The 14,590-nt window shown below is 42.0% G+C and overlaps 1 protein-coding gene across 19 annotated transcripts in view; it reads right to left on the bottom strand.

The window, feature by feature from the left end:
• PCM1 (pericentriolar material 1) overlaps positions 1 to 14,104 on the bottom strand; it is a 46,033-nt gene extending 31,929 nt beyond the window's left edge. For 8 of the 19 annotated variants that reach the window (XM_061371117.1, XM_061371170.1, XM_061371188.1 and 5 more), the window contains exons 1-8: positions 13,826 to 14,079; positions 7,064 to 7,182; positions 6,239 to 6,484; positions 4,817 to 5,089; positions 4,120 to 4,290; positions 3,831 to 3,947; positions 2,399 to 2,587; positions 576 to 753 (exon numbers count right to left, since the gene is read on the bottom strand). In XM_061371117.1, the coding sequence (XP_061227101.1) occupies positions 576 to 753; positions 2,399 to 2,587; positions 3,831 to 3,947; positions 4,120 to 4,290; positions 4,817 to 5,089; positions 6,239 to 6,484; positions 7,064 to 7,159 (1,270 nt within the window). In that variant the 5' untranslated portion in view covers positions 7,160 to 7,182; positions 13,826 to 14,079. The other 11 variants (XM_061371207.1, XM_061371264.1, XM_061371226.1 and 8 more) reach the window with 5 other exon arrangements.
• Between the last annotated feature and the right edge of the window lie 486 nt (positions 14,105 to 14,590).

The raw sequence follows: 14,590 nt of genomic DNA, 5'->3' as shown, positions 1-14,590 counted from the left end.
GAGACTTCTAATCTGATGTGACAGATCAATTCTTAGAGGAAAACCCTGCACTTTTAGGATTTTACAAAAGCAAACCACAGAAATTGGCTGTGTGTTTTTTAACTAACACATAACCTAACAATGTGTCGCGGTTCAAACTCAGTCAGCCAGAGTCTCTCTCTCACTCCCCCCCTTCCTCCACCCCCCTCCAGGAGGGATGGAGAGGAGAATTGAAAGAATGTAACTCCCACAGGTTGAGACAAGAACAATCCAGTAACCACAGTATAACACAAACCACTACTGCTACCACCAATGATAATAATAATGATAAAATATCGGTGTTATCAGTGCTGTTCCCAGGCTGAAAGTCAAAAACACAGCACTGCACCAGCTACTAAGAAGGAGAAAAATGACTGCTACTGCTGAACCCAGGACACAATGTTACATTGTCAACTCTTTTCAAAAATAGAAGCCTTGCAGTAAATTTTGTGGTAAGCGCATTAAAAAGGACTTATTAATGTGTAATTCATAATTCCAGCTTTAGTAATTCAATCAGCATGCTAACACACTACCAAAACCTTCATCATTCCACATACCAGAATCATCCATGACAGCAATTGCTTGCTCTGCTTTATGCTGCAAAGCAAGAAGAGCTGCCTGTCTTCCTTGAAGAGCCTTCAATTGCTCTTGCTGTTGTAGCATCCTTTTTAACAAATCATGCTGCTTCTTCAAGTTTTCCAATTCTTCTTCAGCTTCTTGCTGAGGATCTCTGGCCTGCAAGATATGGAAGAACATTAGCATAACCATGACAACTTCTTTGTTGAGTATTAGTGACAGAACTGCCAAAACAAGCAGAACTTTAAGAGAATCAAACAGGATGGCTAGTGTAAAAAGGTGAAAATGAAACAGCTCCACCTTTCCAGTAGTCCTTTTCAGACTTAAAATCTTAGACATTCAAGAGGGAGAAGCCTGTATCACCAACACACACTTGTCACTCCTAGGGTTAAGTTTTCTTTAGAAATCCAGTCAGCTGCCTTAATATGTCCCAAGAACTAACTTAAGTATCCTTCTGACTTTTGAATTATTAAAGAGGACATTAAGCTATAAGACTGGTAAGGATAAGAATGAAAAGGCATAGTACCATGGAGTTATATGTAACACAGGATCTAGTTGGTTTACTGGCCCAAAATCACTAACTTTTCAACAGAACATTTTGGGTGTGCAGTTACTCTTCTTTAATGTGTAATGTTTAGTTTCGTATGCTGTATTTATGCCATAGATACCACAAAAGGCCATATTTATGTAAACCGATTTCAAAACAAAAATACGGGTTTTGTTTCTGCTCTGCCACAGAATCTTCTATACTGTATTTTCAAACACATGGAAATACAATCTGAATGAATGAAAGCATGTTGAGAAGTTAAAAATACATGAAAACTAAGTTAATCTCTTCATTCTATCTTACTTAAAAGCTGGAGATTTACCTGAAAACTTTTATTCACAGAATCATAGAATAGTTAGGGTTGGAAAGGACTTTAAGATCATCTCGTTTCAACTACCCTGCCATGGACAGGCACACCTCACACTAAACTATGCCACCCAAGGCTCTGCCCAGCCGGGCCTTGAACACCGCCAGGGATGGAGCATTCACAACTTCCTTGGGCAACCCATTCCAGCGCCACACCACCCTCACAGTAAAGAAGTTCTTCCTTGTGTCTAACCTAGCAGAGTAGAGGGGGCAGGATCAAGCTTAGTTCTACATTTAGACTAAGGCTGACAAAACATGTAAGCCTTCTATTTTAAGAAACAAAAAAATAAAAAAAAAATGAGCTCAGATTTTCTTTTTTTTTTTTTTTAAATCAGAGACAAAGCATAGGAAAACTGGTAACAGATAACAATCTTAAGTTTTAGACTCCGAGTCTTCTTCCTTCCAACCTATCATTTACATAAACAGCTATACAAGAACATCTGTGGAACAAATTACAACTACTCTTCTATAATTTATTTTCTGTATATGTTATTGGTTTAAATTTGCTTTGGCAGACTACTGATGTAAACATGACAACTGTCTGAAAGTCACATTTACAATACGTTTTCCCAGAAAGAGAACAGCAAAACTGGAAGGATCTTTTACAGGAAATCAGAAAACCTGCTGTATGTATGTAGTACTTTCTCTGTCAGTGTGGATACTTCAGAGAAGAAGGTTGTCAAACGTCTCTATTTAAGTAAAAACTAACAACTCTAAGCAAAGAAATGAACTGAACAAAGAGACAGCTGGATACAGGTAAGCAAGCCAGTGGGAACATTCACTAAGTAACAAATACATTTGAAATAGGTAACAAGAGGAGGAGAAAAAAAGAAACAAGAAGAACAGCATGTATGAACCCTAGTGAGGCTAAAATAATATTTTGAAGTGTACCTTTGAAGGCAATCCATGTTCTTGGCTATTAATCCTACAAGGCCATATTTCCCTGTCATTCAGAGCAGCTCTGTCACTTTTCCCTTTAGGGCTTGCTGTAACATCAATGTCTGTAACCTGTTCTTGTGAAGCTGAGTTCCCTAGTTTGTCCTCAGTGCGGGGCCAAATGCTCAGACTAAAAGATACCTCCTTTATTAAATAGTTTAGTAGGTTACATTTTGAAAAGGTGCTCCAACTTAGCATGCATTTTTAAGTTACAAATCTACCCACTTGTATCTTGTCAAATAACGATAACTAATATAAAATAAAATTACTAAGCAAAGACAGTTTTATTAATTCTTAGACTTTCTGTAACAATCAAGCTTCACATAGCAATCAGCCTTTTATGTCTAGAAATACTCAATCTGTATGTAATATATTCAAGCTCCATCTAAAGAGAAATCAAATGCAGAATGAAGAGCCAAACATAAAACTAAAGCCCATTTTGAAAAGATGAAGAAAAATGCAAATTTACATGCATGCTACTTAAAAACTCTGCTGGGCTTTGCATTTTTCAGTTTTTGTTGTTTTTTTTTTTTTTTTTAAGCGAAAAGTACATTTTCCAAAGCTACCAACTTATTTATTTAAAGGGATTGAAAGAGTTCCTACAAAGCTAAAAATAACTACAGAAAGTTCTTAATATTTTAACTGCTATTGTACTTCCAAGTATATTCTCTTCGTCTGAAGAATATTCAATGTACTAATGGGACAAAAGAGTACCAGCTCTCTAGTACTTTTCCTCAGTACAGCAGGATTGGAAGATGTAAAACATAAGTTACTATTAAAGTGCTGTTGTATCTACTACAAGCACTGCATACCACATCAATATAAAAGCTTTTGTAAATAGAAGGGAAGATTGTGTATCTCAGAAGTTCAGAACACATTTCCTAGAACGTGCTCATCTCTCAAAAAAAAAAAAAAAAGAGTGAAGCTGCTGCATTAGGGCAATACTTTTACCATATCCCTATAAAGATGCCTGGGCAATGACCCACTAATGACTCATTTCTAACCCTCTCCTCACCCAACACCAACAAGTTTGCCCCACTAACAGAAACGAACTCATAGATCAATTATTGTACACAGAAATATCCTTCCTACATCAATCCAGTGCATGGTCTACTGATGTACACGTTTCATTCTACTTCAAAGAAAGACTAAGGATTTTATTTTCTTTTTAATAATTAAGATATAGTGTTGTGACAAAATAATTATTTTTCCCCCATATTAAATAAAAAATGAAAATAGCCACACATTCATGAGCACCTTTTGAAGAAGTGCTTGGGGATCTAGTATTTTTAACCGAACTGCAGATTACAAAACTATAATAGCAATCATGACAAAAACAAAACGAAGTCTTCATTTCTAGCACCTTAATTACTAAAAGGCAGCTTACCGTGGTATCTGAAGCCTCAGACTGCACATCAATGTTTAGCGATGTGCTCCCACCTACAGAACCAGATCCCACAGCTGAATCTACAGTCCAAACATCATCCTCCTCATTTTCTCTAGCCTGAAATATTTCATTGGCATAAATCAAAAACTATGTAAGGGGTCAGTAAAAATGAATTTGGGAAGGTACTACATATCAAAACCAACACCCCAGTAGCACTATCAAAACATCAATGGTCAATTCCTCAAAAGCTTACAGTGCAGAAACAAATATATTACATTCTCAAACTTACAAGCATCTTTTGCAAAAATTTCAGATAGGATTTCTCCTGCTCTTTAAGGTGATCTATAAGGTGTGATAAACGCTCAACATTGGCCGATCTTTCATTTTTCTCTACAAGATCATCCCGCATGGAGCTGGCCTTAGCAATATAGTCGCGAATTTGAACTAGTCTGCTCACAATCTGTAAAGACACTAAAGTTACTGAATGTATTCAGCTACAGCTTTAACGTAGTTAATGCGCAAGACATGGTGATAGTAATAGCAAAGTAGTAATTATAAGGAGTGACATAAAATCCTATAAGCACTCTTCTGCTGAGCAGTTAAAAGGCAACAGCTTTCATCATTTATGCATGCATGAAGCTGCACGGCTGAAGCACAGGGCTTCTTGTCAACATAAGCTAAAATAGAATTGAACACATTAATGCAGGAAAATATTAAATTGTGAGAGTATTTTCTGAAACTGTATAAAAGAGAACCAATCTCTAAGATGAAAATACTGCTTCTGTTACAAACAAGGAGATTTCTAAAGAACAGTACATGATTAAGTCTGGTTTCATGTTTTCCTCAAGTTGCCTTTTAGAATCAGATCAGTATTTTCAATGAAGTTACACATTTCGGAAATTTAGAAAAATTACTGGAAAGTAACAAGAGAATTAAAACCCTTCTAACAGTCAATATTCTGTAGACATTCTAGGATAAGTAAATACCTGGCTACTCTCCATAGCTGTTTCTCCCCTTCCATCTTCTTGAGCAGAGACTTGGCAATTTTGCAAGAAATCCTTGCTTAGAGCGGCTCCAAACAACTCTTTACATTGCACTGATACCCCACTTTCCTTTTTTTGGGAACCTGAGGCAGGATCTTTGCTTTTGTTAGTGTTTATTTGCAGTGACAGGAAGTTGAATGGCTTTTTATTTTCATTAAGTTGACGTTTGTTGTTAGCAGCCGTTGCCCTGCCTTGAGAATCACTTCCAATGCTTCTCTATAAACAAACAAACAAACAAAAAAGAAAAACTGTTTTAATGCTTTAATTTTCCCTCCAATATATTCTGAATACTGATTAGTTTCACTGCTTGGATTACCAGTTCTGCTGTATTATTAGACTGATTTTAAAGTTACCTTATTAGTCACAGATTAGCCAAAAAACTAGCTACAGACAGTGCCAGCAATTTTTGCCACACAGCTTTCAGAAAGCAAGCCCACCCTCCCAGAACAGCTCAGAACCAAAATGGTTCTAAGGGCCGTCAGAGCTTAGTTCCTCATCCTTGCTGTGGCCTCTACCTTTACTATAGCAAAAGGCATCCTACTTCTCCAGGTACATCGGAGAGAATAACAGTAGTAAAAGAGCTACATATTCACTTGAAGAATATGATACCTCATAACTTCAACTTTTCTTCACAAATTTCTGAATAGTAACTTGCTGCTGTAACATATATTTGGGGAGGGAGTTATACTCAGTTTTCATATTCTAAGTCCAGGCAATGAATCACATTTCAAAAGAACCTTCACAAACCAAAAAAGTTAGCAACAAACTTTGACAAAAATGAACAAGCCTCTATTCTGAAACTTTTAGGACAAATTTATTCCTTGTCAAAGAATTAATCCCTTATACTTTTCATCATTTTGGACAAGGGAAGGATGAATGTGCCATATTCCTAAAATACTTATGGCCCAAGAATTCATGCCATACATTTCACTACACTACCCTGAGGAGCAGCTTTTAATGCTACTCTTTTCCTTAATCCACAAGAATAACAAAGTTGAGAAACACAAACTGGCAGTTTAAGAACAGACTTTCAAAACAAGGTAACAAGTATTTCTGAGCGGCAAACAATTACGATGAGTAAGAAATACCAACTTGAGGACACAGGAGTTTGTTAATAATTGAGTAGAAGAAAGCGAAGGCAGCTAGCACACCCTCAAGGATAGGAAAGAATGGTCCTAAACTTTCCATACTTTTCTCAAGCTCGAAACCAAAATTTTGATTTGACTTCCATGGTGACTATGAACATTTTTTTACCTCAATCCTTTATGAAAGCTTTCTTTGTTCATCTGTCAAACTATTAAGAGATAGCTGAATAAATTTTGTAGTCACATTTATAGTGGCAGCTAGCATTCTACCCACACAAACCTGATCCAGATCACTGAAGTTTATTCTCTGTTTAAGCCTTTCCAGCTCAGCCTGCTCTGGAACAGACATCTGGGTCATGTATCGAGCATGAGGAAAACTATGAGGAGTTCTGGTTTTCCGTCGTCCCATTCCAGGTGTGGATTCTGGAGATATATCATTAGTAAGCCTTGTTTCAGCTTCCCCACCAAGCTTTTTCTTGTTTTTTTCTGAAGATCTGTTTGCTTTCTTCTGTTGACCTCCCCAGTCCTTAAGGGGAAGCAGAGGACACAGGAAAAAAAAAAAGAAAGTCCTATTTGTTATCCAGATTGATTAAAAAGTAAATGTTTTAATTCAGCAAAAGAGAGCTTACTTCCATTTCAGAAGTTAGCATAAAAAGCAATAAAAAACATGCACTAAGTTTTCTAAAGCAAATGTCATGCTACAAAATACAATTTTCTCCACTGCACACATTAGAAATAGCTTGACAGGAAATTTTAAACCCGTTTCATCCTAGAATGTATTATATTAACTTCAAATGAAGCTAAAATTCTATTATTCTTCTTTGTTGAAGACTCTTCAACAGTTTATACCTTTTAGAGTTTTAACTTTCATGACACCTACAATGTTTTTGTGTCTAGCTACTTCATTTATTCAAAACACTTCACACAACCCCTGAACTGCACTTACTGCTTGCTTACATCTACCTTATTTTTACAGGTTTTGCTACCTGTAAAGCTCTCCTGACAAGGCTTTGGGTTTTGCTTTGTCACCTGCCACTAACACTGTCTACCTGGGAATTTTAGTGGACAGCATAAAATGGCAACTGAAAGATAAGATTAATTATACCGTATTGTTCAGGCGGTCATCAAGGCTCTCATTGCTCCAGCTAGGCAAGTCCTGATCATTCATGCCTTCTTCTAAGGGACCACCTCCCGTTGCCATGACAAGCAATCACTAAAAAGAATCTAAAAGAAACAGCTGGAAAAAAAAAAAAAAGTGCTGTATAGAACATTTGAAAGATTCATAATCTAACCATTACACATTAATAATAAAATGCAAACATAAGGCTATTTTAGAAAACAGACCCGTTTGCTAAAAATGTAACAGTAAGAACACCACAGATACTGGCATTAAAAATTAAACAAGTAGTTGTGGATTGGTTTGGTTGACAATTTTGTTTTTGAAATCCCTGTTACTAGAATTGTTTTAATTTTTTTTTTTTTTTTTGGTAGGCTCTCAAATTTCCTCACTGTAAAACACATTACACAGTGCTTGGAAAGACTGCTTTGGGATTGCTAAAGCCTGCACTTTCTATTCAATACAGGGAGTCTCGAGACCTAGGATGTCTAACTTCTGCATTATGTCAATACCAATATGTTGAAAACAGGGCTGTGAAGGGGATACATGACACAATACACAGAAAACACACACATCAATAAAAGGATTTTTACCTTCTTCACTACAGGTTAAGTTATTTGAGCAGGGAATGCTGTGCCACTTACATCACAATTTCTAGTAAAACCAAACAAGATGATTTGGTTTCCCTAGAGCTTTGATGCTCTCGAATAGTGTCATTCTGTGCAGTATAAACCAATCTGTATGTTAACAGTTCTTTTCACTTCTAGTTTTGACTTTAGTAACGGAAAAGTTGCTAAACCTGAAAGATCAGAAATAAAGAATTTCTTTATAGCAGAAAAAGTAATCTGTTCAAAAAGGTGAAAAATACATAACCATAGAATCACAGAATCATAGAATACTTAGGGTTGGAAAGGACCTTAAGATCACAGAATAGTTAGGGTTGGAAAGGACCTTAAGATCATCAAGTTCCAACCCTCCTGCCGTGGGCAGGGACACCTCATACTAAACCATATCACCCAAGGCCTCGTCCAACCTGGCCTTGAACACTGCCATGGATGGAGCATTCACAACCTCCCTGGGCAACCCATTCCAGTGCCTCACCACCCTAACAGGAAAGAATTTCCTGCTTATGTCCAATCTAAACTTTCCTTGTTTAAGTTTAAACCCATTCCCCCTTGTCCTATCACTACAGTCCCTAATGAAGAGTCCCTCCCCAGCATGCCTATAGGCCCCCTTCAGATACTGGAAGGCTGCTATGAGGTGTCCACACAGCCTTCCCTTCTCCAGGCTGAACAGCCCCAACTTTCTCAGCCTATCTTCATACAGGAGGTGCTCCAGCCCCCTGACCATCCTCATGGCCTTCCTCTGGACTTGTTCCAACATTCCATGTCCTTTTTATGTTGAGGACACCAGAACTGCATACTGTACGCCAAGTGAGGTCTCATGAGAGCAGAGTAGAAGGGCAGGATCACCTCCTTCGACCTGCTGGTCACACTCCTTTTGATGTAGCTCAGGATAGTTGGCTTTCTGGGCTGCAAGAACACACTGCTGGCTCATGTTCATTTTCTCATCGACCAACACCCCCAAGTCCTTCTCCACAGGGCTGCTCTGAATCTCTTCTTTGCCCTGCCTGTAGCTGTGCCTGGGACTGCTCTGACCCAGGTGTAGGACCTTGCACTTGCCATGGTTAAATTTCATAAGGTTGGCATCAGCCCACCTCACAAGCGTGTCAAGGTCCCTCTGGATGGCATTCCTTCCCTCCAGCGTATCAACTGAACCACACAGCTTGGTGTCATCGGCAAACTTGCTGAGGGTGCACTCAATCCCACTGTCCATGTCACTGACAAAGATGTTGAATAAGACCGGTCCCAACACCGACCCCTGAGGGACACCACTCGTTACAGGTCTCCAGCTGGACACTGAGCCATTGACCACAACTCTTTGTGTGCGGCCATCCAGCCAGTTCTTTATCCACCGAGTGGTCTATCCATCAAATTGATGTCTCTCCAATTTAGAGACAAGGACGTCGTGTGGAACAGTGTCGAACGCTTTGCCCAAGTCCAGGTAGATGACATTAACCGCTCTACCCCTGCCATCAGTTCTGTAGCCCCATCATAGAAGGCCACCAAATTGGTCAGGCAGGATTTCCCCTTACTGAAGCCATGCTGGCTGTCACCAAGCACCTTGTTGATTTTCATGTGCCTTAGCATGCCTTCCAGGAGAATCTGCTCCAAGATTTTGCCAGGCACAGAGGTGAGACTGACTGGGCTGTAATTCCCCAGGTCATCCATTTTCTCCTTCTTGAAAAAGGGGGTTATATTTCCCTTTTTCCAGTCACTGGGAACTTCACCTGACTGATATGATTTTTCAAATATGAGGGCCAGCGGCTTAGCAACTTCGTTCGCCAGCTCCTTCAGGACGTGCAGATGGATTTCATCGGGGCCCATGGACTTGTGCATGTTCAGATTTTTAAGGTGGTCTCAGACCAGTTCCTCTCCTACAGGGGGCCCAAGGTCTTCATTCTCACAGTCCTTCTTCCAAGACTTGGGTGGTGCGGTCAGAGCCTTTGCCAGTGAAGCCCGAAGTAAAGAAGTCATTCAGAACCTCAGCATTCCCCAAATCCTGTGTGGCTAGTTCTCCCAAGAGCTTCCTGAGTGGGCCTACGTTCTCCCTAGTCTGTTTTTTATGTGCTATTTACCGGTAGAATCCCTTCCTGTTAACCTTATTATCCCTAGCCAAGTTTACTGGGCCTTAGCTTTCCTAACCTGGTCCCTAGCTTTCCTGACAACACTCCTGTACTATCCCCAGGCTGCCTGTCCTTGCTTCCACTTTCTACAAGACTCTTTTTTCAACTGAATTTTCCTCAGCAGCTCCTTATCCATCCAAGGAGGTCTCCTGGCCCTCCTGCTGCACTTTCTTCTAGTTGGGATGCAACACTCCTGAGCTTGTAGCAGGTGATCTTTGAACATCAACCAAGAGTCTTGGCTCCCCCCTGCCCTCTGGGGCTGTACCACATGGAACCTTACTAAGCAGGTTCCTGAAGGGGCCAGAGTCTGCTCTTTTGAAGTCCAGGGCAGTGAGCTTGCTGCACGCTCTTCTCGCTGTCCTGAGGATCTTGACTTCGACCATCTCTTGATCACTGTATCCAAGGCTGCCCTGCAGTGCCACATTTCCAACAAGCCCTTCCCTGTTGGTAAGCAAAAGCTCAAGCATGGCACCTCTCCTTGTTGGCTCCTCTATTACTTGCAGAAGGAAGTTGTCTTCCACATAATTGAGGAACCTCCTGGATTGCTTGTGCCGGGCGGTACTGTCATTCCAACAGATGTCAGGGTGGTTGAAGTCACCCATAAGAACAAGGGCCTGTGAGCGTGAGGCTTTTCCTATCTGTCTATAGAGTGCTAACCATATATACTGTCAGGCTGCAATAAAAACCCCTGCAGCCTAAGTGCTTCTCACACAGTTTCACTGCACAAAGCCTCAAACCTTTCCTTTGTAACAGCTATAAAGTTCCCCTATAGATGTGGAAGAAAAAGAGTCTTGCACAGAATTACTTTTTCCAGCTAGTTTTAACTGCTACATTAGGACATGATCCTAGCTTCATCTTTATATGGGCAGGGAAGAATTAAAAGGGACAACTTATTTCTAAACATTTTACTACAACCTATCTACTATTAATTTTCATGCAGTACAGGTGAAAAAGTCATCTAAAGCTCCAGACTCAAGATTAAGAAGTATCTAAATAAATGATTTTTTTAATAATCAGTTCCAGGGGAAGGCAATCAATCCTGAACTAAGTTTAAAAACTGTACTAGTACACCTTACACCTGTCTGTCTTAGGTATACTATTCCAAGAAAAATCATACAGTACAGCCCTCTCAGCACTTGCACTAAGCAGTATTTTTATGCAAACACAGCCTATTACTATACCATTAAGGAAACAGGATCTACAAGGTATGCTCATTATGTCTGGACCCAAGTCACACAAACACAGTTCAGAATAATCCAGCTTCTGCATATCGCAATCAGAATCATAACACAGGTATAATGAGAAGCCTGCTTACTTTGGGAACTGGCATACCTGTGCCCTACTGTCTTTGCACATTCATCCATACTCCCTTCCTCATCTCACCAGAAGTGTCCACTACACCATGCATTCGCAGGGTACCATCTGTAAACTAGCTAGCCAACAAATAAAACCAACATTAAAAAACACGTGAGTTCTCAGCTGGCTAAGCTCCCTGATCTAGCTAACCTTATGACTATATAAGAATGATTTGTAGACTCAAGGCAGGCAAATAAAAGCCATATCATCAGAAGGAGCGAAACCCAGACAGGCCAAGTGTAAAACCACACCTTTTGTGTAACTTTCACCCAGGTGAACTGTCAGATTTACTTACAAAATAAAGACACTACGCCTTTCACATTTTCTTTGTTTCCAATTAGAAGCAGAAGCATCCCATGAGAAATTGACAGGGAAGCTCTCTTGCCAACTCAAAGTAAATTGGACAAGCATTCAAAACAAAGGCATAGTCATCAGTTTAGTTTATTTTAGAAAACAGCTATGTTTTGTAAGAACTTAAGTTACAGATAACTATTCAGCCTTGTAGATGTCCAAGACCCAGCATTTCAAATGGCACTCTATGCTGACCTATGCCACCAAGCATAATGAGTTCATCTCCACAAGATTAGAGGCCATCTGGGTTCACAGTCCAATTCAGTAAGCTGTTTTCTCATCATCGTGTTATATAATTCCACTAAAACAGTAGCAAAAGCAGTTTTTCCCCTGCCTTCTACTGTAAAAACAAGATGCAGCAGCATTCATCTTTACAGAATATAAGCAACTATTCACATTTATTTTATGTAAAGCTTTCACAAAAGTTATCTTCAACTGTCTTTGCTGTAGGAGTCTCTAATTACCTCTGAGTTAAATTCACTGCCACAGATGGAACACTGTGAATACTCTCAAAAAGGACACTAGGCGTATACTAATAGAGCTCAAAAATAATAATATCCTGATTACTTAAAGCAAGCGGACTTCGAAGTGTTCTAACAGAACCATGCCTTTCCAGATAGAAACTTCTAAATATTCATATTGAAGTGTTTGATTTTTCCAAATGAGCCATATTCAAGTGAACCTAAGATCAGACAGCTATGCTGATACTTCACTCCTCCAACTCAGAAAACACAAAGAGCTACAGACAGATTTTTTCTTAGTGATGGAACCCTTCCACACGAAGCTGTGGTTTTCACCTCCCCACATATCACCAATTTGTATTTTTCCTTCTTTTTCATTTTACCAGCTATTTCCAGAAATCCTCTTATAAAAGCTTTGGTATTCTCCCATTAATACTATTTCGGCATGCAGCAACCCATTACCAATCCCAGCTGTCTGCACATTATAGTACCTGTAGAAAAGCTCTAATTTCAGCATGCACGTACTGCCTTACAAGTCCCCTTATTGGGGGCTTGAAGAAACAAACCAGAAAACTTTAACGTGCATTTTCTGTTGAAAAAGATTTTCAAGTATATTTTCTACACAAATGATTTCAGAAAACATGCAAGGTTACAGTAAAAACATACACAAGACTGTAGCCAAAACATATTTTGTACATGTAATATGCAAACTGCTCAGAAATTTCACATTATAACAAAAACAAAGACAGGTATTTTAAAAGGCTTTTCTTTTTTTTTTTTTTTTTTGCTACAGTGGAGTTGGTTTTGACATGTTTTTTCCTATGGCATTCAAGAGAACTGCCAGAGCTCTTAAGATCACTTAATCCTACACAGAGAAACTTCTGAAAATTAAAACTTAAATGAAAAACACAATGTTGTAGGAAGCCATCATAAAGCCATAAAGACTGAAAATGGCACCGAACATTTCTCCAGTTTAGTTTTCGAAGACATACGCTCCTCACTGAGCATTAACTTTGCATTAACTCATTACACAGCTACAGAGTACTGCCAACTCCACAGCATCATCAAACACGAGCAGGCAAAGGCGCAAGCCCTCTCTGGCGGCACCAGGCAGCCCTCACACGAGCATCGAGGTAGGAGAACGGAATACTTCCACACCAGGCCCAAAGGAAGGATGCCCATCACTACCTCCAGCTTGCGGAGCCGAGGCCGGGCCGCGCCGCGCAGCTCCACCCCGGCGCCCCGCAGGCTGCTGGCTCGACCCGCTCCACCTCCGCGGCCTGGCAGGTTTCTCCGCTGCCAACGGCGCCGGCACAGGGAGTGTTGATCCTCGGCGGCTCCGCGGGCCGGGCGGCTGCGTGAGGCGGCACAAGCGCTCCGCGGGCCGGGCGCTCAGGGGGCGCGCGCGAAGCCCGCTCCCTCAGGGCGCCAAAACAAACGCCGCGCACTACGGAACGGGTTCTGCTCAAAGCGCTTCAGGCGAAAGCGCGGCTGTTGCCCCTGCCCCGCCGGCGTCTCCTTGGAGAGCGAGTAACGCACCCTGCCCCGGCGCGGAGAGGAGCGACGCACCCGATCCACAAGGCCTCCCTGGGCCTGCTGGCCCCGCGCCCGCCTGTCTTTCCGGACCCCCCTCCCCTCCACTTCGGGCAGCGAAGCCAATCCTTTCTCCCCGCCGGCCGGGTGCCTACCTACGCGGTCCCGCAGGGGAGCCAAGGCCAGGTAGGGATGGGCGGACATGCAACACCACAGAGGCGGCCCCCGCCTCTCCCCGCGCTCCACTGCCAGCCAGAGAAGGTGGCTAACCCGTCGCGCAAAGGGGAGGAGAGGGCAGCTCACCCCGCGGCGGAAGGGAGGTCACCCAGGCCTGGCTTCTCCTCCACCGCCGCTCCGTACCCGTAGGGCCCGGGCTGCCCGGCTGAGCGTTTCACGTTCCGCCAACGGAGAAGAGCAGCAGCCTGGCTTCGCGCAATGCCAAGGCACAGCGCTGGCTGGCAGACGAACTCAGGGCCCGGCTTCCACTGCCACCTCCGCCATCTTGACCGCCACTCCAGTAGGAGCGCGAAGACAGCCCCCAGCGGAGAGGCTCCTACCGTTACCTAGTAACCCCACCCAGCCTTGCCTAGCCACGCTGCGCACGCGCCGCCCGCCGCTTCCCGCTCTCCTCCCTGGCGCGGCGCAGCTCAGCGACCCGGCAGACTGGGGGTCCGGAACTACAAATCCCAGCGTGCAACGCAGGAGGAGCGGAAGATGCCTTCTAGCAGTGCCTCCTGGGAGCGGTAGTTTTCCAGCCAAGACATGGGCAGCGTCAGCCCCGTGACGGGGTTAGTGGATGTCCGCGGCTAGCCTGCACTGGGCTGTGGAGTGGTGGGCTCGCGTTGCAGAGGAAATAAAATACGAAAATTATGAGGAATTCAATGTTTACCTAAGTGGAAAAGTAGAAAAATCGTGTCAAAACGCCGGACAAGGATCAGATGCTGTTATGGAATAGTAGAATGGTTTGGGTTGGAAGGGGACTTAAAGATCTATTAGTTCCAACCCCCCTGCCACAGGCAGGAACATCTTCCACTAGACGAGGTTACTCAAATCCCCGTCCAACCTGGC

This window comes from Neopsephotus bourkii, unplaced genomic scaffold, assembly GCF_033783945.1.
Source record: "Neopsephotus bourkii isolate Nb327-2 ecotype Australia unplaced genomic scaffold, CSIRO-AGI_Nbou_v1 NB_168, whole genome shotgun sequence".
Lineage (NCBI taxonomy): Eukaryota > Metazoa > Chordata > Aves > Psittaciformes > Psittacidae > Neopsephotus > Neopsephotus bourkii.
This window is presented reverse-complemented; position numbering and strand designations above follow the sequence as displayed.